The following is a 27,286-nucleotide window of genomic DNA, read 5'->3' as shown; positions in this document are numbered from 1 at the left end:
AGAGTCCAAAATGTATAAAATCCCAGATTTGGTTTATTGTTCAATCAAAATTCCACCTCCAAAAAAAAAAAGAAAAAAAGAAGATTTGTTGCTTAATGTAAGACATTTAACTGTAAACAAGCCCAAAAAACATAGGGGACTCTTATTTTGAAATGATGAATGCTCTATAGTTAACTATTTACCAAATTAAGCTTTTTATAGCCTATATACAGTGTTCAACAGATAAAGAGTTTGTGTATTTATTTCACGAAATGAGGTTTAATGAGAAAAAGGTTTCTATCGGAAAGACACGCAGGCTTGAGTGAGGTTTAAGATGCCATTTATTTGATGAATGTAAAACAGAAAAGTAATGTCTCTCTTTGGCATAGGCCCTGTCAGGCGATTCGAGGGAGTTGTACTCGGAACCGTCATATGCTGCCGGAGATAGGAGGCAGGGGCGAGGAGCCTACCCCCGTGCGGGACTGGGCTCAACTGGTGGTGGTGGGGTGGTGGAGGTTGCCGTGTTAGCACACTGAAACAGCAATGTGATAGATTGTGAGCAGACTTATAAAGCAATGGCTTACATGCGATTGGCTGGGAATTACCCAGCTAATGGTGTGATGATGTACAGCTGCTAGTCTTCCCGCTAGAACTACGCTGCGCTTACATTTATTATTATTATTATTCACAAGATATGAAGTTGGAGGCACAATGTATGTGCTGATAGGCCATGTTTCCATATAGGAGCATTTCTTTTCTATGACCTCACTTCAATTTAGATTACTTGATTATTGAATCAAAATAGCACCGGCCACAGAGGAACACGGATAAGCGATAGTTCCAAAAAGCAACTATCGGCACCGATTAATCGGCCAAACCGATATATTGGTCTAACTCTAATGCATGGATCTCGTCTTTAGACACACAGAGTCAAACCAAACTTTTATTCTCAACACGCAGTGAAAGGATCTCGCTGCTGAATACTTCACCACTATACAACACAATTACTGCTGAGTGAAATTAAACATTTACCAGCCATTTGCCAAATATATACATTTAAGTTGGCCAGCACAAAATATGCAAATGCAAGTGATTTCCTCTCATTGTAGTAGAGGGTTACGGATAGATCTTGGAATGTAAGAATCGATATCGAGATCGTTCAAATGAAGATTGCGATGCATCGGAAAACCGATATTTTTACCCACCCCTATAGTGCTTTGTGCATTACTCAAAATACTTTGGATCTTAAATGAAACAATGGCACAGAGTGCATATGCAAAGTATTTAGAGGGTAATTTTACTGATTTTAGACATGATCCCTCCCCTTTTATATATCCCACATTTATGTAAATCTGAAGTCAGACCATTGCATAATCAGACTGCTGATTAGATAATGTTCCACACAGATGCCTTTTAGTAGTTTTATTGAGAAATAAAGACGAATTAAGTTTAGATAGAAATGTTAAATAGCTACTTGTGAATGTCTTTTTTCATTATTAAATCTATCTGCTTGTTAAGGGTATTTTTATAGTCCCCGTTCTATGTGTCCTCGATGCTGTTGGTATTTGAGTCATGCTTGCATGCCCAGGATGTGTCTTCACGCTTGGGCAGGCAGCAGCAGTGTGGCCTGGCTAAATGATGAATGACAGTACAGTGCAACTGAATTGTTAGGACTCGTTACACTTTAGATTTCACTGACCTCGACACACGCACACCTCTGAGTTAACAGTGATACCATCAACAATATTCATGTTCTTATCTGTAACTATAACTGTAAGTACATATATCTTTCCAGAAACCACTTTAGAGGAAGTTGAAAATGTTTGTTTGTTTAATCATACTCATTGCTATACCCGCATCTCATCAGCTTTTGAACCACCTTTTATTCACTCCACTATGTGTTAAGCTAAATTGGACATTTATTGCAGTAAGGTTTGATCATTTTTGTTAATAAATGGAGAACAAAAAAGGATTGATTAGGACAGAAGGAACGTATTGCCAGTTATTAGACAGCAATGATAGTATATAATTTGTCTATATTCTTCAAGTAGATTAGGTTAGTTTTTATAAATGTATAAGTGATTATTATAATAAATGACAATATTTTGATGAGCTGGCTAGCTTGAATGACGTTAAACGCTCCTGTGGTATTGAAAAATGGCACCTCCCTTTGGTATTCGTGGTCATTTTTGACCAGAAAGGTCAGATATGCAACCCTTTTTTTATGATGATGATCCAATTATACTTCCCTGAAGAACAATAGAATTACTTGCTATTTTGATCTTATTTACATGTAAATGTGAAAACTTTACCATTAATTTGCATATACAAATGTTGCAAAATTTTGAGAAAAAAAAATAAAAAATCAGATCCTACACTTCTAAGTTGAAACATGAAGAAAATATGAGAATGTGACATAAATTTACATTTACATTTATGCATTTGGCAGATGCTTTTATCCAGCGCACTTATTACAGGGACAATCCCCCCAGAGCAACCTGGAGTTAAGTGCCTTGCTCAAGAACACAATGGTGGTGGCTGTGGGGATCAAACCAGCAACCTTCTGATTACCAGTTTTGTGCATTAGACCACTACACCACCACCACTCCTATGGAGGCAGATCTGGTGAACAAAATATAAATATCATGACTTGAACACCATGTCATGCCAGTAACAGCCAGTAGATGACTGTAGACACATACTGTGTACTCTGATGACTTATTGTAACCTAATTTTATATTTTATCACAAGATATGCATTTGGTTATATATTTAGACATTATCAAACTATTATTTGTCAAAGTTTAGCATTTAAAAATGTATTTGAAGTGTCAGTTTTTGCATTTAATGCCATTATTATTGCAGTCAAACCTGACCATGGTGTTACAAAGAAAAGACACAGAATAAGCATTTTTCTACCAGAAATGTATTTTAAACATAAAAATGTAACAACTCAAAGTAAATGCATAATAATGTCAAGAAAATTAACATTTCTGAAAATTCAATAAGAGTATAATACTACAGAATAAACATTTTGCAATTTCAAACTTTCTATAGTAAACATTTATTTTGCATGCATAAATGTAAAAAAAGACGTGTGTTATAGTCTCACCAGTTCATTTTTATGTGTGTGTGTGTGGGTTTGTATGTTTTGCACTGAGGATGTTTTAGAGTCTCACCCTGTAATTTCTGTCTGTTTTATTTCTGCATTGTGGCTGATTTATTGATTGAATTTAACAGATTAATAAAGGCCCTGTTTTTGTATCTTAATAACGAAGGTGTCACTTTTATCTCTACTTTTTTTTTGTATGTTCAGATGCCAAATGGAGGAAAAGTCACAAAGTCTTTTACTGCTCAGATAAACTAAACCATTTTTATTAAATGAGGAAAATGTATTTCAGTCAAAAAGGACGAATACCATTGGAAGGCTTAAAAACTAAACCCCAAAACAAAACTTTAAATGCAACATAATGTCATGCATTAAAATCACACGTCTTATAGTTTCATTGAGGGCTGTGTGATAGCATATGGAACTGCCCCTTAATCAAAGGACCCTTTATAATATAATGTTTATTAGACATTCTAAATAATCAACTTGTTTTGAAATAGCCGAGAGTCGGTGCTGGAAATGTAGGAAGTCGTTCAAATTTCATGCACAATTACGTTGTTCCGCAGGATCCCATGAATCATTGTTACGATAATGGGAAATATAAATTCAGCAGGAGGTAGACTCCTCAGTGTGTGCCAAAACCAAAAACTGGGCTTGTGCTTTTAGTGATTGGTCAGTCAGCGTTTTCTCTCCTTCTATAAATTCATTGAAAATTGCATCTGAAAGCAAGAGTGACATTCTTGTTTCGCTTTCACCCATCATTTCTTTGCGACTGAAATATGCCTGTAAACTGTTTACAGACATTTAGAGTAGCACTAGTTAGGGGAGCACACATCAGAATAGCACTAGACTTGCATTTTGCTTTATACCTGATGAAAACAGTATCCTATGTTTAAATAAGACCATGTTACTTCATTATGAAACTAGATTTAATTTGATTGCAAATGTAGGTGTTATATAGAGTTGTCTGATGCTTTTAAATTATTTTGAACATATATGAATAAACTCAAAGTGAAATTTAAATTTAAAGTTTTGTCTTCAATTTTTCAATACATTTAATACTTACAATACAGCCCACATCCCATATTTATCATTCATATTTACATTTATTAATTTAGCAGATACTTTTATATAAAGCAACTTACAACTGAATATAATACAAGATGAAGCAATGAATATATGGAGAACACAATGCAAGTACATACCAATTTTCCAAAAGTATATACAGGATACAGTATACAATCCTTCCCATATACACAACCCATTTGTGCATTTATACATGCAGCCCATGGTCTTAAAGGAATATTCTGGGTTCAGTATAAGTTGAGATAAATCGACAGCATTTGTGGCATGATGTTGGTTAAAAAATATTATATTTTTACTCTTTCTTCCTTTCTTAAAAAAAATAATAAAAAAAATCAAGGTTACAGTGAGGCATTTACAATTGAAGTGAATGGGGCCAAAGTAGAGGTACCGATGTACCGTTTTTTCCGATTAATCAGTGTCAAGCCGATATATTGTTTTTTCCTATTTATCCGTGTCAAGCAGATATATCGTTTTTTCCGATTAATCGGTGTCAAGAAGATATATCATTTTTCCCGATTAATCCGTGTCAAGCCGATGTACCGTTTTTCCCCCGGATTAATCGGTGTCAAGCCGATATATCGCTGTTGTTTTTCCCGATTAATCTGTGTCAGGCTGATATATCGCTGTTGTCTTTCCCGATTAATTGGTGTCAGGTCGATATATCGCTGTTGTTTTTCCCGATTAATCTGTGTCAGGCCGATATATCGCTGTTGTTTTTCCCGATTAATCTGTGTCAGGCTGATATATCATTGTTGTTTTTCCGATTAATCAGTGTCAGGCTGATATATCATTGTTGTTTTTCCGATTAATCAGTGTCAAGCCGATATATCGCTGTTGTCTTTCCCGATTAATCGGTGTCAAGCTGATATATCGCTGTTGTTTTTCCCGATTAATCTGTGTCAGGCTGATATATCGCTGTTGTCTTTCCCGATTAATCGGTGTCAAGCTGATATATCGCTGTTGTTTTTCCCAATTAATCAGTGTCAGGCTGATATATCGTTGTTGTTTTTCCGATTAATCTGTGTCAAGCCTGTGTTCCTTTGATAATTACGGTTTTTAAATTGAAGTGTGCATGCAATGAAAAAACTGACTGTATGGAAATGTCCCTCGTCACCATTTACTTCATACCGTATATTGTGAACAACAATAATAATATATAGGCTAAAAAAGCTTAATTTGGTAAATGTTTAAAATAGAGATTTGTAACTGAACCAAGTCTCCGTCATTTCAAAATAAGAATCCGCAGTGTGTTTCAGGCTTGTTTAGTGTTAAAAGTTCTTTATTTCTGATTAATATTGGTAAAAAACAACCCGCACCCGAGAGTGTGTGGGCCGACCCTACACGGCCCGAATTATACCGTCAGATTTGAAGTCCGAACCCGACCCAAAATCGCTTACTATCTAATTTCTTCTCCTAGCAAGTACTGTTGCAATAGGCTGTAATTTATGTAAGCACATAGGCAACATTTGTAACGATATTGAAACAGTAAACATACAGTTTTAACAAGGCATGGCATCCCCTTAGTACACTAGAGCAGAAGGGGGAAAAAGCATTGCCTTAACGTTTATTTGATGAAGCTTCACTTGGTGCAGAACAATCTGGAATAAAATGAAACAATGCAACAGTCCCCTTTATGCAGCCTGAACTTGTTCAGATTGTTGAATCTTTGTGACAACTTTGCTAAGAAAAATCTAGACGCAGAGCAAAGAATGAATCCGAGCGCAGGTGTCAAGTTCTTTTTAACTTTTATTACGTGCCGGTTCAAAGCATGCGTTTAAACCGTGTGAAAACAGAACGCAAATTTGTGCGCAAATTCACGTTTGGTGTGAACAGCCCCTAACTCGTCCGTTCACTCGTGTCTTGGAGTGAGAGCGCATGTGCAAAACAAGTTCAGTAAGAATGTTTATTTTTCATTGATTTCAAACCCAAACCCAAAGTCCTACTTGAAAAACTGACCCAAACCTGGCGGGTTCTTTGGTCCCATCTGGCCCGGGTCAGGTTGCAAACCTCTAATTCATACTCATTTATATTTTATTTGTTTACCATTATTACTCTGTGTGAAGCAAGATACATTCATTATGTTTTTTGGAAACGGTACCACCAAACCTTAAAAAAAGCTCTTGATTCAGACTATTGGCTCTGGCTTCTTTATTGTTTCTCTCAAGTCTGCCCAAGTGATGTTATCTCAGAGAGAAGAAGCCATGAAAGGCCCATTGTGTGTGTCCAAACAGCAAGACCTGCTGTTCAGTCAGCTTGGACATTTTTTGTGTATCTTGTGTGTCATATTGTTTATTTGTATCGCGATATTCTATAGGTCAGTGGCTCTCAAAGAGTTTGAAAGTCAGCTTGAGGGTGAGTAAATGATGAGAGAATTGTCATTTCTTGGTGAACTATTCTCGAGATATTTAATTGCTATTGGTGGGGCTAAGTAGTCCTTAGTCTGGTCCTTTAGTATCTCCATACTTTGTTTGCAAGCTTGCTTCATTAAAATGAGTGAGAAAAAAACATCAGATGTTTGAAGCTGGCGGCAGCAATGTGCAATCACACCCACACTGATTAGCATTTGAACATCTCATTTTTTAAGATCTCGTTTGATAAGGATGCTTTATATGCTCTCTTCAGATGTTCGCAGATATGCAAGGCCTGTGTGGTCCTGTAAGTGACAGGGATCATCTGAATTTAAAAGCCTGTTCCCTTTAGTTGGGAGGAATATTTATATTTTATAGCGTATCAGCCGAGTTGAGGGCAGAGGAAGAGGGGACGTGAATGTGCATTAGCATTAAATCGGTCACCTTGAGTGGGAACGCCGCTGTTGGAGGGCCATGTTGAGATGACTGTGCAAGGCAACCGTGGATGAGATTGTGTGTGACAGAAATGTGAAGATGTAGAGATGGGTCGCGTTTCATTTGGAAAGATAACATTTTGGTTGTGAAGCTGGATAGCAGGATCATTCATTCAAATGTGCTGCTTTGATTCTGTTCACTGCTTAGATAACCAAACATGACAATGGATTCATCGTTTACTCAACCTCATTTTGTCCTAAACCCACATGCTTTTATTAATATATAAAAGGGGGGTTTTTCAAGAAAGCTATTTTCCATTCAATAACATTCAAGTAGAGGTAGACCGATATATCGGTTTTACCGATTAATCTGTGCCGATAGTTGCGACTGTTATCAGCAAAAAACCTCTGCTTGTAGTTGCTGATGGTTTTGTTGTTGTTTTGTTGCAATTCCTCATCAATAAACCTCATCTGGTGAATATATACGGCTATAAAAAGATTAATTTGGTAAATACTTGCAAATAGAGTATTGTAACGCAGCCAAATTCCTGGTGTATTTCGAGCTTGTTTGTAGTTAAAAGTCCAGCATTACCAAATCGTTATTGGTATTTTAGTTGCACACTAAACTGCTTTTGGGATTTTAGTCATTTTGGACTCTTTTTTTTTTTTTTGCCTTAATTTTGTGCCTTAATGTCTGTGCCCTTTCTATCAGGAAGACTCACAGACTTGAGTGAAATTGAAGATGACATTTATTTGATGAATATAAAACAGAAAAGTAATGTCTCTCTCTCTTTGGCGTAGGCCCCGTCTGGCGGTCCGAGGTTGTAGTACTCGGAACTGTCATATCCTGCCGGAGATAGGAGGCAGGGGCGAGGAGCCTACCCCCGTGCAGGACGGGACTCAATTGGTGGTGGTGGGGTGGAGGAGGTTGCCGCGTTAGCACACTGAAACAGCAATGTGATAGATTGTGAGCAGACTTATAAAGCAACGGCTTACATGTGATTGGCTGGGAATTACCCAGCTAATGGTGTGATGATGTACAGCTGCTAGTCTTCCCGCTAGAAATATGCTGCGCTTACATTCATAGTAATGTGACCGTGGGAACATTCATTGTTGAACAAATGCTGTGCTAATCATAACATAGTTACTACACTACACTCTGTAGTGCTTCCAACCAGCATCTACTTAGCATGCTAACATTCACTTTAACGCATTAGTACATAAAGAAATAAAAGAGATTTATTTGAATTACATTGACACGTCTAATTTAATTGGGTTTAACTAATAGGTTCTTTCTACTTGTTGAAATTACATTGCAATTTTGGTAACTTTTCATTTTGGGGATCAGAAATTAGACCATAATTATTGGCTAAAAATTGGACTTGTAAGGGACTAGTTAAGGATCTGTTTAAAATGATAAGGTATTTATTAAGCCGTTGTTCACTGCTTTCTTACCCTTGTCTAATAGCCTCTTTACATTCGTATTCTTCCTAGCAATTAACTTATTAGCTAAAAACAAAAGACACCAATAGCTAGTAAGGTGCAAAAAACTTCCTTTATAGGTTCTTATTACACTGTGTGAATGTGCATATGATAAGTATAAAATAAATGTAGAAGGCAGAGACTTTTGATGCTTGGTGCAAATAGTGTTAGATGCTATTTGCACCCCTAATTAAATATTACCTTACAGTATAGGGGGCATCAACATGTTTATTGTGTTTATTTAGAGTCCCACAGACACAGCACACCAACCCCTAAACCTCCGTACTTTATTAAAATATTAAATGCATTCTACATATATTGTATATGTATAAGCCACATATGTTTATCATATGCACATTCACACAGATTGCTATTGATATGTTTTGATTTTTGCTAATAAATTAATTATGACGAAAGCAAATGTAAAGGGGCTGGAAAGCAAGAATAAGAAATTTGCCAATAAAGGCTTAATAAATACTTTATAATGCCAAACTAGTCCATAACTAGTCACATGCAAGTGTAATTATTAGCTATGAATTACTGTCTAGTTTATGATACCTAAAATAAAGTGTTACCATAATTTTAAGTTTTTATTTAAACTCATTTCAAACACGTGGAACCACTGTTTATATACACTCACCTAAATGATTATTAGGAACACCATACTAATACTGTGTTTGACCCCCTTTCACCTTCAGAACTGCCTTAATTCTACGTGGCATTGATTCAACAAGGTGCTGAAAGCATTCTTTAGAAATGTTGGCCCATATTGATAGGATAGCATCTTGCAGTTGATGGAGATTTGTGGGATGCACATCCAGGGCACGAAGCTCCCGTTCCACCACATCCCAAAGATGCTCTATTGGGTTGAGATCTGGTGACTGTGGGGGCCATTTTAGTACAGTGAACTCATTGTCATGTTCAAGAAACCAATTTGAAATGATTCGAGCTTTGTGACATGGTGCATTATCCTGCTGGAAGTAGCCATCAGAGGATGGGTACATGGTGGCCATAAAGGGATGGACATGGTCAGAAACAATGCTCAGGTAGGCCGTGGCATTTAAACGATGCCCAATTGGCACTAAGGGGCCTAATGTGTGCCAAGAAAACATCCCCCACACCATTACACCACCACCACCAGCCTGCACAGTGGTAACAAGGCATGATGGATCCATGTTCTCATTCTGTTTACGCCAAATTCTGACTCTACCATCTGAATGTCTCAACAGAAATCGAGACTCATCAGACCAGGCAACATTTTTCCAGTCTTCAACTGTCCAATTTTGGTGAGCTCTTGCAAATTGTAGCCTCTTTTTCCTATTTGTAGTGGAGATGAGTGGTACCCGGTGGGGTCTTCTGCTGTTGTAGCCCATCCGCCTCAAGGTTGTGCGTGTTGTGGCTTCACAAATGCTTTGCTGCATACCTCGGTTGTAACGAGTGGTTATTTCAGGCAAAGTTGGTCTTCTATCAGCTTGAATCAGTCGGCCCATTCTCCTCTGACCTCTAGCATCAACAAGGCATTTTTCTCCCACAAGACTGCCGCATACTGGATGTTTTTCCCTTTTCACACCATTCTTTGTAAACCCTAGAAATGGTTGTGCGTGAAAATCCCAGTAACTGAGCAGATTGTGAAATACTCAGACCGGCCCGTCTGGCACCAACAACCATGCCACGCTCAAAATTGCTTAAATCACCTTTCTTTCCCATTCTGACATTCAGTTTGGAGTTCAGGAGATTGTCTTGACCAGGACCACACCCCTAAATGCATTGAAGCAACTGCCATGTGATTGGTTGATTAGATAATTGCATTAATGAGAAATTGAACAGGTGTTCCTAATAATCCTTTAGGTGAGTGTATATATATATATATATACATACACACGTATACACAGACATAATCACAATTTTATTCAAAATAGATAATGCATACATGTAGATATAAACGTATACTGTTTATACACAAGCATTCTTTCAAAAAAATATTTTGTACTATTAATTTAAAATGTTATCATCTCCATAAAATGAACATTGACTATTAACCACAGACAATCTGATTCTTATTTGCATTCCACAAAAAACAACAACAGCATATTTGTAAAGACATGATGGTCATTTTACATTTTAGGTGAACTATTTCTTTAAAACATGCATTTTTTTTTTATCCATATAAAAGACCGGGATTATAAAGACAATGATTGAAACAAGTCATCGAAATATCTGTGGGACAAACGGATTAAAGGGGCAGATTTGCAAACACAAATTACATTGTGTGCCGCAATAATTAATTAAGTGTGTGTGTGTGTGTGTGTGTGTGTGTGTGTGTGTGGAACCAGGCTTAATCTTCCTCCAGCAAACGGGCCCATGTTGTTATAAATGAAAAAGTGTTTGTTTCTGTCACCCGAGTACTTATTTCAAGAGCAGAAATGGTGCTTTTAATCCAGCGGCAGGCATTAGTGGTCATAAATTGAAAACATGATGAAGGCCTAAGATGGATCCTAATGACCCCTTTAAAGGATATTATTTAGCACTTCCACGCGCCTGTGTCATTGTGTGGCTCTCAAGGCTAAGCTGCTTCGCCATGTGTCTAATGTAAACACGTCTGTGTTATTAATAGAACAACGGATGTGTAGTCGATGGAACACAATCAATGTGTGGGACACTCTGGTTCCATTGTATGGATCTTTTAAAGACAACATGCAATGCTTTATACTCTATTGCCAACTTGTCTTATATAATCATTCAGGAAGGTCAAATAATTGAGCATTCGTGCCAATAAAAGCATGCTGAATCTGCTTCGACAAACAAAATGTTGTTCAAAACATCAGACTTTTCAAAATTGACCCTATTTGCTTTATATTAACCTAGTAAGGCACATGTAAAAGGTCTGGACTAGTGTAGGTCACACTGGCCAAACTGCCCACTTAGACAAAAAACTAAACATGCAACTAACATTTACTGTAAATGGAGCCAATTTTTGGAGTGTTTAAAGGTAGAAATGGGAAGCTTATCATTTTATAAAAGCACTTAAATACATATTTCTGTTATAATATATGTAATATTTGAGCTGTAATGTTGTTTAAATCACCAGCTTTAGTCACTTTAGGGTTTCAGTGTTAGTTGACATTACCGCGTCATGGTAACGAATTTGTCAAATTGGCTGTAACTTTACACAGAAAAGGGAAGTGATTTTATCACACTGAAATCATGTTAACACACATAGGACCCTATTTTAAGAGCATAAGCATTATGCGCAATGCAATGCCTTAAGACATAAGCACGAAGTCAATGGGGATGGCCTTGAAGTTTTGGTATTTTCAAGTAAGCATGCGCTAAGTCTAGGCGCAAGTGGGTTTGGAAAAATCGCCCGTGCAAAAGGTTTCTTCTCCAGTTCTTCAACGTTTCCAATCCCTCAAGAACCAACAGTGTAAACAAAGACAGTACATTCATAATAAGACATTGCTAGTGTAAATGGACTGTATGCAATGAAAAGTACGTTCTTCTGTGCATTAACTGCATCCTTGATGAAGCTCAGGCATATTTCTATGACAGCGACACACTCCTTTTATATTACCTTCTATAGTTACCTTCTGTTTCCACCATCTTGGGGAAAATTTTTGGGATGTGTGACTGCCAGGTGTCCTTAACTCTCTTTTGGAATCGTCTTTGAAGGAAGGAACCCATATTACAGAATGCACACCTAAAATGTGATTCTCGTCAGAATTTGGATGTATGAGCTATTAAATTAAGTAATTATTATTAATCCTTTTCATCTACTGACACACAAATCATGGCTAGTATAAACAGTGATTGATACTTACAGAATTTGGAAATGAACTTTATTACCACCTGCTGGTGAAATCTCCAAACTGCAAATACAGGAAATGAATTTGGACTTGAGCAATAACCAAATTCTTGGAAAATATTGAATTGCGCTTTGTGCCACTTAATTTGCGCGCATACACCCACAGTAGCGCAAACACTCCTACCAATGGCCATTTGCACTTTGCGTGACTTTATTTGTGCGCATACACCCACAGTAGCACAAACGCTCCTACCAATGGCCATTTGTGATTTGTGCCACTTCATTTGCGCTCATACACCCACAGTAGCGCAAACACTCCTACCAATGGCCATTTGCACTTGCCATTGTCCTGGCCACCATGGACCGAAGCCTGTCCCCCCCATTGGCCAGCCCATTCGCAATTGCTGTTTTAGTAATTTTTTTGTAATTTTTTGGCACAATTCCTTTAGAGGTGAAATCATCTCTGTACAAACGTAACATGTGCGCACACCAATGTCACCAAACCTCTCCGTCCCGGGTGTCATTGTATCCACCCCCCACTCCCCACCCCAACAGTCCGACGATATAAAAATGCTGCCCGAACATTTCTGTGCCACCACAGACTGATCGCTTGCCCCTGCCACCCTTTTGAAAAACTCCTGGCTACATTAGATATAGAAGGTGTTTTTTTGTTTGTTTTGTGTGGAATAAGCATCAGACAGTAAGTGCATGGACTGTGGGTGGTCTGTGGGCATGTCTTCTGGGGCTGAAACATATATTAACCAACATTTAAATAGCATTGTTTTAGACTATTGTTGTAGGTAATGAAGCCTTTCTAAAATCTTGCCAAAAGTAAACACAGTCATTTAAAGTTGGCTGTTTTAGCGATATGAAAGCAAGCATTGTTGTTGGTGTTGAATATTCTGTTTCATTAGACAATACATCAGATCATAGATAGATAGATGCCATTACATGTTGACTTACACTGAAAGTAGACTTTGGTTTTGACGTGAATGCTTCACATCTGCGTATAGTCGAACAGTAGCCTTTCAAAGTATACTCCATTTGACTGTGCGCGCATACACAGGCAGTTGGCACACGCGTGTGACGACCGCTATGAGAGACTGGACTATTTATCTTCAAGAGTTTAGACCCATAAAGGTACAAATGCAGGTATCTCTTGACCTCCTACATACGCTCTTGACTTGCATGTCCACTGTTCTTGTTTCCACGTTAGTCTACTGTTGTTTTTCATCTAGCGTTCAAGTCTGATTGAAGTATACATTGGGCTTTAAGCACATTGGCATCCTGTGTCTAGAATATTTGACTTCTCACACCATTATGGCAAAAACAGTCCCATGTAGAGTTCCCTGAAGCATGAGCTCACAAATGTACGAGGATTTAATACCTATAACTATTTAATAAATACCTCTTGAATTGAGGTGATATCACATTTACTTCAGCTGTGAACTGCTCTGTTTCTGCTGGAGGCTTGGGTACATTCATTTAAACATTTTTTTTTTTTTTTTATCAAAACAAAGACATTTTGCCAGCTCAGGAACTCGGCGTGGCATAAAAGATGTTTTGTTTCCTGTCTTAGCAGCACGAACAATTAAAGTTTGCATCAGCTTTAGCGAAATGACATAAGATCTATGCTGTTTTTCAACAGTGTAGTTGTACCAACCTGTGTTAAAACAGATGCCAACATTTGTATTAATGTTAGCAATACTAAAAGTTGATCACATATTCAGACACTTCTCACAGTGAATGCAGAAACAGTAGGTTGACTTTTCTTGAGCTAAACTCAAAGCTAAAATGTGCTTAGCGATATTCAAAGCACTGCCCCCAGTGGCCGAAGTGGGTAGTGTTTTTGAACATAAGAGCATGTTAGAGCTCCAATTTCCAGGAGGGGGCACCAAAGTGGTTTTTAGCTGTAAATGATGTAATGCAGTAAAATGTTATTAACTGTAGCCCCTAACCCAAACCCCCAACCCTAAAACTAACTGTCAGAGGAGTACAAATGTAATCTTAGGGGGAAAATAGAAGATTCTGAATTGTGTGAGTCACTGATTACACTTGATCACTTCTTGGTTTCAATGCGGATATAATACCTCTGCATTATTTTTATGCCGTAGGCACTCGTTCTGTGATTACACAGCCAAAATGCTAGTTTATTGAGAAAATTGTTTTTTAAATAAGGACACATTTCATAAATAAAGGCAATGTAATTAATGGATTCAAAAGTATTTTTTTAATTATTGCAGCACTATAAATGAGTTCAAAGTATGTTGTATTTTGGTACTATTGGGTATTATGCATGTTGTCTGCCATGCAGAGAGGAAATAAATCAGGCATACACTAGAGGTAGATCGATATATTGGTTTTACCGATTAATCGGTGCCGATAGTCATTTGCAAAAATGTGTTATAATTTAGTCATTTCAAAATAAGAGTCCCCTGTGTGTTTCTGGCTTGTTTATACTTTAAAGTCCCGCATAATGTACCAAATGCGCCAAATATTCTTCTTCATTTTTTCTGGTTATTATTGGGATTTTGGTTGAACAAAAAACTGACATTCTATTTTTACATTCTAGATATGAAGTGTTTCAGTTTACATAACTTACGAAATATGATTATTTACCGTACACCATACTGACAATCATATGGTCAAAACATCATACATATCAGAAAGGTCTCAAGTAGAATACACTAAATATTATTTTACTCGCATACCAAATATATATAGAGTAAAAGCCCTGAGAAAAAAGCTCCTCTGATTGATATAATTTAATTAATACTCCTCTAAAACCTGTAAACTGACCAACCTGAGCAGGCTGGGACACCAGAAAAAGAGGAGACACTTACATGTACTTGTGGAGTTCACATCCAGAGTGGATTATGATGTCATGACAGAGTTTTATTTCTTTATTTACATATTTGAAGGAATTGTAAATTATTTTGATAAGGGAAATTTATAATAATAACAGTGTTGACACCTAACTTGGGGACACCATTTTAAGTTTTAACAAAATAGGTTATGTCCACTAAAACAAAAATCAAAAGAGAATAAATAATAAATACAAGCTTTTATTTCCTTAAATTTTTTTTAATCAAAATATATATTAGCTAATACCCAAAGGAGAAGTTGAGAACACTGGGCTAGGGTCAGGCCAAAAGGCATCTTCGTAGAGAAAGACACTGAGAAAAAATAAATAAATGTAAAAATAAAGTTAATGAAGAAAATTGCCTAAAGGCAAGGTCGCATTTACCTTTGCACGGCAACATTCTGATGGTAAAATACATTCATCTCAATGGGAATCAGCAAGACTGTAAATTATTGTGAATGAATTTGCCACCTTCAGGCGCGGTTACATTTACCTTTACTCACCGAAATTCCATGGTCGAAGAACTTCACGATCGCACTGAATCTTATTGAGGGGACTTTTTCTTGCCGTGCAGAGGTAAATGTGACCACGCCTGAAGTCATTGTTTACTGTACACAGAGCTGGACTAGTAAGAGAAATCGTCCCGGGATTTTAAACATAGAACTGGCCCAAAAGTTTTCCTTTTCTGCATATCGTTTTGTTGTCAGTTCTGCATAACGCGGCTAATTTTAGCTAATCGCGGCCCATTTGGACCATTTTACGGCCGACCCACTGGCCCGCTTGGTTCTCCCGATGGCCAGCCCGCCCCTGACAAAGTGTGTCGGCCCACCGGGAAAATGCCCGGTATGCCAGATTACCAGTCCAGCCCTGACTGTAGATAGTTAATGAGGGACACAAAAGTCAACGATTTCATGGAATGACCCATAGGTAAGAGTTCATTTTTTTAAATATAAAGTACATAATTATTCCAAAAAGATTGACAATGTTTTATATTTAACTACATGTTGACATATTAATGCTGCATTCCGGACCATGTCTGAGGTGGGAATATCAGAGTTGAATATCTCAATCACACATCACGGTCACGATTCAGCTCCACAGCAGAAAAGTAAAGATTTAGTAAGAAAAAAAAAGTGTGTCATCAGTTCTCTGTAACAATTAAAGAACCAATTTCTACCACCCCTGGAGTCACAAGTTCAAATCCAGGGTGTGCTGAGTGACTCCAGCCAGGTCTCCTAAGCAACCAAATTGGACCGGTTGCTAGGGAGGGTAGAGTCACATGGGGTAACCTCCTCGTGGTCACAATTAGTGGTTCTCGCTCTCAATGGGGCGCGTGGTAAGTTGAGCATGGATCGCAGAGAGTAGCAGGTGCCTCCACATGCTGTGAGTCTCCACGGTGTCATGCACAACGAGTCACGTGATAAGATGCACAGATTGCGGTGAGTAACCGCACCACCACGAGGACCTAGTAAGTAGTGGGAATCGGGCATGCCAAATTAGGAGAAAAAGTGATCAAATAAAAACAAATAAATAAATAAATTTAAATAACCTTTTGCGATAAAGATTTTTTGTGGACTGTATTCTACATTTTTGTGGATTGAGGGAGAATCGTTGGAGAAAGAACCGCAATGCCCACCCCTACAATTCTCCAGTCTCCCCAAAATCACACGGTTCATAATATTCTGCATTCCTGCAAGTTCAAGTTGAAGAACCCTTAAATGGGTCTTGTCTTGAGAGGAAAAAGAGAGTATCAGAATATTTTTCCACTGCACTATGCTCATAAAATCCTTTTAATATTAAAGGGCTTTAAAGCCATGGTCTGAGTAGCCTAGTCCTTTATAATAAAAGCGTAGAGGGAAGGAAGTGGAAAAATAGGCCAGGTATTTCTGTAAAAACCCAATGCAGTGGCCCTGGTCACTCAATATGGAAAAGCTACTCCTGTATCCAGCCCAACATCATTTCTGATTGTGATTCATATGTTCTTGTCAAGCTGTGCTTGAAGTGAAAATGACAGAGGAGATAAATGAGGAAGCCTTCAAGGCTCTGGGATTGCAGTACTGGGTATCCAGCCCAGTTGTGGGACTTTCAGTTGGGATTCTGTTTCAGTCTAATTGCAGCTGGTTCACACGCTAGTCTCAGCGGTCTACTTAAATCTTCAGAGCTTGGGCGGTGCATGGATTTGTTCCAAGAGTTGACAATCAAATGTTCTAGTTGGAGGTTTGTATAGTGGTTTAAAGGAATGTTCTAGGTTAAGCTCAATGGACAGTGTTTGCGCCAAAATGATCATTTTTACCCAATGGATTACTCTGTAAATGCTGGTCCATGGCATTCAATATGTTGGCTTTTATCATCATTCGTGCTTTTCTTTCTTCAGAAAAAGTGTTAACAAAATCAGACATTTCAGCCGGGGAAGTTTCTGAAATTTGGTTGATTTGACAGAATAACCTAGTTGTGATAAATGGATTGGTTTTAGCAGCTGGCATGATCATACTAACACTTTCACTATGCAAAATGAGTGTTCTACATGACAAAGATAGGCAAAGGAGGCTTTACCCAACACCACAGATAACAGGGACTCTGTGTGACTGAAAGTGGGTGAACATTTCTGCACTACAAGGACTGGTGAAACACATGGTTAAATATTTGCTTTCAATACTTCCAGCTAACAATAAGACATTTACATTCATGCATTTGGCAGACGCTTTTATTCAAAGCGACTTACAGTGCACTTATTATAAGGACAATTTCCCCGGAGCATCCTGGAGTTAAGTGCCTTGGTCAAGGTCACAATGGTGGTGGCTGTTGGGATCGAACCAGCAACCTTCTGATTACCAGTTTTAGCCCACTACGCCACCACCAATGCATTCTAATATACATTTAATTAAAGGAATATTCTGGGTTCAGTACAAGTTAAACTCAATCAACAGCATTTGTGGGGTTATGTTAATTATCACAAAACATTATTTGGACTCGTCCGTCCTTTTCTTTAAAAAATAAATTAAAAATCGAGGTTACAGTGAGGCACTTACAATGGAACAAAAGGCTTTAGTTGTAAAGAGTTGATGCATCATATTGTGCATCAATTCTCAGTTCATTAACAGCATGCTAATAAAGCTCATGTTTGAGAAAGAGCTCAAACTAATTTACATTTCTGTTTTGCAGGAGACAAAAGAGCTTGTGGCCATTAAGAAGTTCAAGGACAGCGAAGGTAAAAGACTGCTAGACTGAACCGAATGCTTGATATTTTTTCATCAATGTCATTTTCTGCTTGGTGGCTTAGAAATGAGCTATGGTTATGTCAAAGAATAATGTGCATGATTTATTGCAAACTGCAAGGGTCTATTTGGATGATTATTTATTGTACATGGACCATTTTCCCAATGATTGTTAAATTAGTCAAATCATATATGGCTGTATCTATTTATATTCCTAATGTCAGATTAGTGACACTTCCAGGTTCTTTTGGAGCTCCAAAAAAGTACTGCTGTCAATGGACACTTCTTTCAAAATTAGATTTGGGCTTCTTTAGATTTGGAACATATATGATTTAATGGGACGAACAGGACTCCGTCTCCTTTACACTGGCTGTTTGTGAATTAATATTTGCATTTATTTTGAATGCAGTAAGTTAATCATCATAAAGAGTCAAATTGGACAGACAGTGAGATGATTCCATCTAGTCGGAGGATATCAAACATGTTTGATATTTTCGAGCCAGTGGAAATCCAAGAAACTGGGCCGTTAAGAAACGGAAATGGCGAACAAGCGCTATGCCACTCAACTCCAACTCATGTCACATTCTCTGTGTTTCCACCCAAGATCGCACCGATCCGACTAAATCCGTTTGGCCCGTTTCTTTCGGGACTTGGAACGGAGTAACACCAACGACAAGAGCAGCGCTCCCGTACATCCATGTTTGTTTACATTTGTCACGTCTCCTAGAAAGGGTGTGTGCTTTATGATCTGATCGGACTGACCGGAATAATCCGTCGTTTAGTGTTTGTTGCCCAGTTTTTGTCTGTAGCCATTTACGTTGTCGAAAGGGTACGATAACGAATATTTTTAGACTCTGATCAGATTTGAGAAGTTAGGGGTTAGGGTTAAGGGTTAGGGTTAGGTTAAGGTATCCCTAACCCTAAAATGAATCCAGCCCTGAGCGAATGTAGATATTTGTTGACTGATAAAATAACTACATCTCCGAGTTTAATAGCATATTTGGTGCCAATGTGTAAATGGTAGAAAAATGGATAAAAGGACGACGGAAAGCCATTGCGTCTGTGAATAGCAGTTACAGAAAAGGCAATCCAACAATTTACTGCAATATAACGGGTTTCATGTGTGAAAGTGGCGTGTATGTTGCCTGACCAACATTTGTTTTCCACAGAGAATGAGGAAGTTAAAGAGACGACGTTGCGAGAGCTCAAGATGCTCCGTACGTTAAAGCAAGACAACATCGTTGAACTGAAAGAGGCTTTCCGTCGACGGGGGAAACTCTATCTAGTGTTTGAATATGTGGAAAAGGTCAGCTTTAAACAGACATCTTATTCAGTTGGCTTATAGGAAAAACATCAACACGTCAAAGAAAACTGAAATAGTCATATCATCATATTTCATGGGATTTTTGAATACACTGTTAAGTAATTGCTTATGGCCTCATTTATATATATATATATATATATATATATATATATATATATATATATATATATATATATATATATATATAGGCTAAAGACAATACACAAGTTTTAAAGTATGATGTTTTGTTTCACTATATATTTTAGAATATGCTGGAGTTGTTGGAAGAATTGCCCAATGGTGCACCACCCGAAAAAGTACGAAGTTACATCTTACAGCTGATCAAAGCAATTCACTGGTGCCACAAGAATGAGATCGTTCACAGGGGTAAGACTGAAAATCGCACAATTTTGTTTGTAGACTTCAATCTTCATTTCTCTGCACAAGATTTCAGGTTATGCCTGTAAATAGATAGCAAATACATTATATTAAAGGCATGATCCAGGTTCAGTACAAGATAAGCTCAATTCACAGCATTTGTAATATAATGTTGATTACCACAAAAATGTATTTCGACTCGTCCCTCCTTTTCTTTCAAATAAGCAGAAATCTGGGTTACAGTGAGACACTGACATTGGAAGTGAAAGGGGACCGATCCATAAACATTAATATACTGTTTCAAAAGTATAGCCAGAAGACACAAACTAAATATACTGAATGTGTGAACATGATTTTAGTGTGATCAAATTGCTTACTAACCTTTTCTGTGTAAAGTTATAGCCAGTTTTACAACTTCGTTGTCATGACAATGTGATGTAAACAAACCCTAAAATGACGAATTAAAGATCTTTGCATCTCAAATAACACATGAGTTTTAATAGATGGTAATCAACATTATGCCATAAATGCTGTCGATTGAGCTTAACTTGTATTGAACTCGAAATATTCCTTTAAATTTGGGTTTCTCTACATTAACTGGCATGCACTGATAAAATGAATAGTTTGATTTACATTTATGCATTTGGCAGACGCTTTTATCCAAAGCGCACTTATTGCAGGGACAATCCCCCCCGGAGCAACCTGGAGTTAAGTGCCTTACTCAAGGACACAATGGTGGTGACCGTGGGGATCGAACCAGCAACCTTATGATTACCAGTTATGTGCTGATTAACAGTTATGTGCTTTAGCCCACTACAACACCACCACTCCAATTTCCGATTTCAATGCAAGTCACTTTGGATCAAAAGCCTCTTCCAAATGTGTAAATTAATTTTGTTGTGGTTTAACAGATCATTAGGTATTCAATTGGATAGTGTACTATCTGTTTGGTATCTAGTTGATTTAACGTGTTGATATAGTGTGATTAATTACATGAAAAATAACCTGTAAAACATATTTGCTCAATTAATCACTTAAATTCAGAAATAAGGAATAAGCTTGATGGACCACCTTGACGCAGTAGGGGGCAGTCAGCGCAATTCCAGCCGTACAGGCAACATGCAAAGGATGGTTCACAAAACGAGTACTCGATTAGTCATAAATTAAAATGCACATTAAAAATAACACGTATGACACATACATAAAACATTACCAAGAACGGATTAAAAATAAGATAACTTCAACAATCTATGCTTTTCTTTTGGGAAACAATTAAATGAACAATTTGTGGAAAAATGGAAAACAAGAAAGATTTAGATCAAGAAAGAATAGCCATAAAAAACATTTGCACTCACTCAGAGCTGACATTTATAAACTCTAAGTCTACATAATGGCAATCACATTTTTAGCATTTTAGCATTATAAAATGCGTTTTGACGTTTTTTTTAGATTTAACACACACATGCTGGTCTGATCAGTTTCAGAGTTCGCTTCGCATATTCTTTCCACCAATAAAAGCATGAATTATCTGAATTATAATATTATATATATATATAATTATTTTAATGATGAAATACTAAGTTATCATTATGTGGGGGTCTTTCTCATTAAATACTGCATATGCAATTCATTTGACAGGATTACTATTTCTATATTGTTTTAAATGTTTTGTTTGTTAATTGTGCAATCTTTGTTTACATGAAAAGTGGGTTCAATCAGAATATCTCTATCCACTTTTACACCTTATCTGCAGATATCAAGCCTGAAAACCTCCTCATCAGCTCCAATGATATCCTGAAGCTGTGCGATTTTGGTAAGCATCTGATTCAGGACCAGCCACCCCCATATTCACACTGATCTCTCTCGCTGAATGCTAAGTCTCCTTTCCAGGCGTCATGAGTTCCGCAGTGACGTCTGGACCCCCCCAAAAAAAACAAAAAAAAAAAACAATTGGATGCGTGGAAGGGAATTAAAATGGTTTTGTCCAAGGTTCAAGTGATGCCGTTTATTCTCGGTAATGCAGATTTTGAATTAGATTTTGGGTTGTGCCATATATATGAGTTTAGAAAATGAAATTGCAAATGACTAAAATATCAACTCATATCTCAGAAGAGGTCTTCTGCTTTTGGGGTGGCCTGAAATGATTTTCAGATTTGAAAAAATATCCAAAGATTTTCTTAATTATTGCATCTTTTTGATTCTAACAACTACTGTAATGCATCTCGATGCAGCTTTTTTATTTTTACTGTGTAGTAATGAGAGACTAGGATATATCAAATCCAAACTCAGCCTGTCATCTCAACACCTCATAAGATTAATATGTTTCAGTCCAGCCTCAAGGTGCTGTCCCTCCTGAAACGTATAGATTCACTCAGAGTTACATCGTGCCTCCACACTGAATGCCACGGAAATTGAGCATGACTCACTTCACATGCTTTCCTCGAAGAAGACTTTTATTTTTAGAGGGAATAGTGTGGCAAGATTAATTGAGATCTCTGAATGTTATGCGCAGTCTTGCTCTGCGCCAAATAAATGTTTCTTTCCTGTATCATTCTCTGTTTTCATTTCCTTTAACACCCCCAGGCTTCGCCCGCAATCTCTCTGAAGGCAATGATGCAAACTACACTGAGTATGTGGCCACCAGGTGGTACCGCTCACCTGAACTGCTTCTGGGGTAAGCCCTTATTTCTTCAGGCTTTTCATTGACTTCCTGTTGTATTGTTATGGACATTTCTTACTGATGGTGATGATGCATTTACTCTTAAATTAGCAGTGAAAAAAGTCATATTGCGATTATTTTAAAAAAATATTGGGATTGCGATTTGAACAGCGATATGATAAAATGTAACTCCACTCTAAATAATATTTTAGCCTATTTTTAAGATTCACGCTTTTCAATTTCATAAATAATTAAAAAATATATATTCATAAAACGTAATATGTATTGGAGCTGTCAGAATTAACTCGTTAACGTGTGTGATTTAATATAGTTTAACATGTTGCATTTTCTTAATCGCGATTAACACATTTACCGTTAATACGACAAAAACTCATGTGTGATGGGCGGAACCTTTGTAATGTTTCCGCCTGGAGTCATTACACTTGCGCACACACCACAAACAGACATAAAACAGCGCCAGAGCCCTTCTACCAAGATTAGCCTACAACAGGGGTACTCGATTAAAGTCCCGAGAGGTCCGGTCTCTACTTTTCCTTCCCAGCAAAGTTCCAGATAATAATACATGGATTTTTAATTAAGTTTTGTTTTGGCTGTGTCTCAGGTGGTAGAGCGGGTCGGCCACTAATCGCAGGGTTGGCGGTTTGATTCCCGGCCCACACGACTTTTCATGGGGAGTTCAAAGCTTGATGCTTGCGTTGATGCTCTGACGCAAATCATGAATGCAGCTTCACAATTGTTGTAAGAAAGCGGATAGCCACAATCCACAGGCAGATTAATATTGCAGAGGATGAGAGTTTAAGAGATTGAATGCACATTACATTGAAAATGTAACCTATGTGAGGACTAGTACTTTCAATTAGTTAGACTTTGGGAAAGGTTTAATGTTACTTGAATTGGTGATATTTTAGTGCATTTCTTGTGGAAGGCTTTGTTTGGAAAATTTTAATAAAGCATTATATTGTTACATATTGGTTTGTTTTCTTTCCTAAGATGGAAATGAATGCATTTTGACAAGAGAAAAATTAAATATTGTGTCAAATTTAAGCTTTCAAAATCTGCAATTAATCACAATTTAACTGCAAATTATGCGATTAATCACGATTACAATTTTTAATCGACTGACAGCACTAATATATATATATATATATATATATATATATATATATATATATATATATATATGTGTATGTGTGTGTGTGTGTTTATTTTATTCTTCTTACCACAATTGTACAGAGCGGTTACCTGAGTTACCATGGACTTCGTCATTTTGAACCTCTCTGGCCATTCACTGTTGATCTCTCTCATCAACAAGGCATTTCCATCCACAGAATTTCTGCTCACTGGATGTTTTTTGTTTTTGGCACCATTCTGAGTAAATTCTAGAGACTGTTGCATGTGCAAATCCCAGGAGATCAGCAGTTACTGTACAGAAATACTCAAACCAGCCCATCTGGCACCAACAATCATCCATATGCTTATCTAATCAGTCAATCAGGTGGCAGCAGTGCAGTTCAGAAAATCATGCAGATATGGGTCAGGAGCTTCAGTTAATGTTCACATTAATCATCAGAATGGGGGAAAATGTGATCTCATTAATTTGGACTGTGGCATGATTGTTGGTGCTTATTAAGGTTTCACGCTGTTAGCTTAGCAAGAAGCTAACGTCAAACTCTAGTAAAAAATTCTAGTCGATTCTCCTGTGAAGTTGTTTACAATTATAGAGCGTTCTGAATCAGTCACTTTCAAGGTTCCACGATGGTTAGGAAGATGCCTTAGAAGGCATCTGCCTATGTAGGCAGTAGGGAGCGAGGCAGCTCACTAGGTTTTGGTATAGAGCTAAAAACTCAAATATGACATAAAATCTCAACCCTTTTGCAAAGCATGAAAAATCGAACCTCACTCAAATGCTAATATGCATCAAGAGCATATCCTTTATAGAAATGTTGATTTGATATATCCATTATATACACTCACCTAAAGGATTATTAGGAACACCTGTTCAATTTCTTATTAATGCAATTATCTAATCAACCAATCACATGGCAGTTGCTTCAATGCATTTAGGGGTGTGGTCCTGGTCAAGACAATCTCCTGAACTCCAAACTGAATGTCAGAATGGGAAAGAAAGGTGATTTAAGCAATTTTGAGCATGGCATGGTTGTTGGTGCCAGACGGGCCGGTCTGAGTATTTCACAATCTGCTCAGTTACTGGGATTTTCACGCACAACCATTTCTAGGGTTTACAAAGAATGGTGTGAAAAGGGAAAAACATCCAGTATGCGGCCGTCCTGTGGGCGAAAATGCCTTGTTGATGCTAGAGGTCAGAGGAGAATGGGCCGACTGATTCAAGCTGATAGAAGAGCAAATTTGCCTGAAATAACCACTTGTTACAACCGAGGTATTTGTGAAGCCACAACATGCACAACCTTGAGGCGGATGGGCTACAACAGCAGAAGACCCCACCGGGTACCACTCATCTCCACTACAAATAGGAAAAAGAGGCTACAATTTGCAAGAGCTCACCAAAATTGGACCGTTGAAGACTGGAAAAATGTTGCCTGGTCTGATGAGTCTCGATTTCTGTTGAGACATTCAGATGGTAGAGTCAGAATTTGGCGTAAACAGAATGAGAACATGGATCCATCATGCCTTGTTACCACTGTGCAGGCTGGTGGTGGTGGTGTAATGGTGTGGGGGATGTTTTCTTGGCACACTTTAGGCCCCTTAGTGCCAATTGGGCATCGTTTAAATGCCACGGCCTACCTGAGCATTGTTTCTGACCATGTCCATCCCTTTATGGCCACCATGTACCCATCCTCTGATGGCTACTTCCAGCAGGATAATGCACCATGTCACAAAGCTTGAATCATTTCAAATTGGTTTCTTGAACATGACAATGAGTTCACTGTACTAAAATGGCCCCCACAGTCACCAGATCTCAACCCAATAGAGCATCTTTGGGATGTGGTGGAACAGGAGCTTCGTGCCCTGGATGTGCATCCCACAAATCTCCTTCAACTGCAAGATGCTATCCTATCAATATGGGCCAACATTTCTAAAGAATGCTTTCAGCACCTTGTTGAATCAATGCCACGTATAATTAAGGCAGTTCTGAAGGCGAAAGGGGGTCAAACACAGTATTAGTATGGTGTTCCTAATAATCTTTTAGGTGAGTGTATGACATCAGGAGTGTGGTGCACGATCATTTGTCCTTGTCGCCGTTGAAGCGTTATTTTCTAATGTGTTCCACTAGACTAGATGAATGCGGTGGAACATTTTTTGAAACTCTCACCATTTAAATTCCACCCACACAAATATTCTCTCCCTTCCTCTTGCTGTGTGTTTGTGCAAAGATTTGTCTCAGTGTATGTCTATCTCTCTCTACCCAGTTCTCTGCCCCTCTCTCAGTTCTGCATGCATTTCTCCTCATCTCTCTTTCCCATTATTAGTGGTGCTTGCAAGGCAAGAGTCACTATTACTATATTTAAAGAGATAGTTCCCCCAAAAATGTAAATTCTGTCATCATTTTCTCACCCTCATATTGTTTCAAACCGGTATGACTGTCTTTCTTTCATGAACACAAAAGGAGATGTTAGCCAGAATGGTATCTTCATTGCTACTTTTTTCCGTGCAATAAAAAGTGAGTCTGGTTTTTGCATTTCTGAAAATGAAACGGATGGAAAAAAAAAAATAGACTACATATAATTTTTTTATGAAAGTCATGAAAATTCCCACCACAGTATCATTCCCAGCACATCTGAAATCTGTGTTTAACCCATTAAGCTCGGATGGGCCCGCCGGCGCAGAGGGGAAAAAAAGTCAAAATATTAACAACAGTCTTGACCAACACAAAATAGGTATCGTTGAAAGTTTAGAAGCTCTAGTTTCCAATGCATGTAGACATTATGACTAAAAGTGAACAAGTGCTTTGAAATTTGCAGATAAATCAGAAGTTTTCCGTTTTGATGATAATTGTTTTTTTTTTAAATTGCACTGCACATATTATTGTAATCAGTAAAAATATAAAACTGATCAAACAACCATGTGCCATATGTTGTTTGAAAGCTCTCAAATAGTAGACTATGACCATCCTATTTGTTTTATACAGACAAATATATAGCGAATAATATAGGTATATGTCTTAGACAGTTATGTTGGTGTTGCTTATATGCCGCATTGTTACTTATAACTGCACGAAACATAAGATGCATAGATCATTAGATAATCCACATGAAGCACAATGTTACATATGGCCACCAGGAGATGGCGCCAAATACATGACAGACTCAATGATGACTCAAATGGCACAGAATAAAACTTATTCTGTGAAATCTCTACTTAAATCATGTCTGCATGCAATGCAAACCTTTAGTCTTTGTTGTGTTTGCATGTGTAATTAGTTCTTATGTACAATTCCTATGTTTATTTGTTTGGAGAGGCTTTTGGACACATGGAGACGGTTTTGTACACTATAAAAATAATTTTAATAATGCTATATCTTTTGATTGCTTTGTCGTTTTAACACATTTTCTTTCTCATATACTCTTGACATGATTGGGAACAAAGCAAAAGCAGTTTGCGGGAGGCACCTTATTTACATCCAGAGAT

The 27,286-nt window shown here is 37.7% G+C and overlaps 1 protein-coding gene across 1 annotated transcript in view; it reads left to right on the top strand.

The window, feature by feature from the left end:
• LOC127626153 (cyclin-dependent kinase-like 5) overlaps positions 1-27,286 on the top strand; it is a 62,287-nt gene that overhangs the window by 7,916 nt on the left and 27,085 nt on the right. Inside the window, 5 exon segments of the mRNA XM_052101736.1 lie at positions 18,265-18,310; positions 19,487-19,623; positions 19,887-20,007; positions 21,752-21,811; positions 22,582-22,672. Coding sequence (XP_051957696.1) covers positions 18,265-18,310; positions 19,487-19,623; positions 19,887-20,007; positions 21,752-21,811; positions 22,582-22,672 — 455 coding nt within the window.

Source organism: Xyrauchen texanus, chromosome 32 (genome assembly GCF_025860055.1).
Source record: "Xyrauchen texanus isolate HMW12.3.18 chromosome 32, RBS_HiC_50CHRs, whole genome shotgun sequence".
Lineage (NCBI taxonomy): Eukaryota > Metazoa > Chordata > Actinopteri > Cypriniformes > Catostomidae > Xyrauchen > Xyrauchen texanus.
Note: the sequence above shows the minus strand (reverse complement) of the source record. Positions and strands in the feature narration are given on the sequence as shown.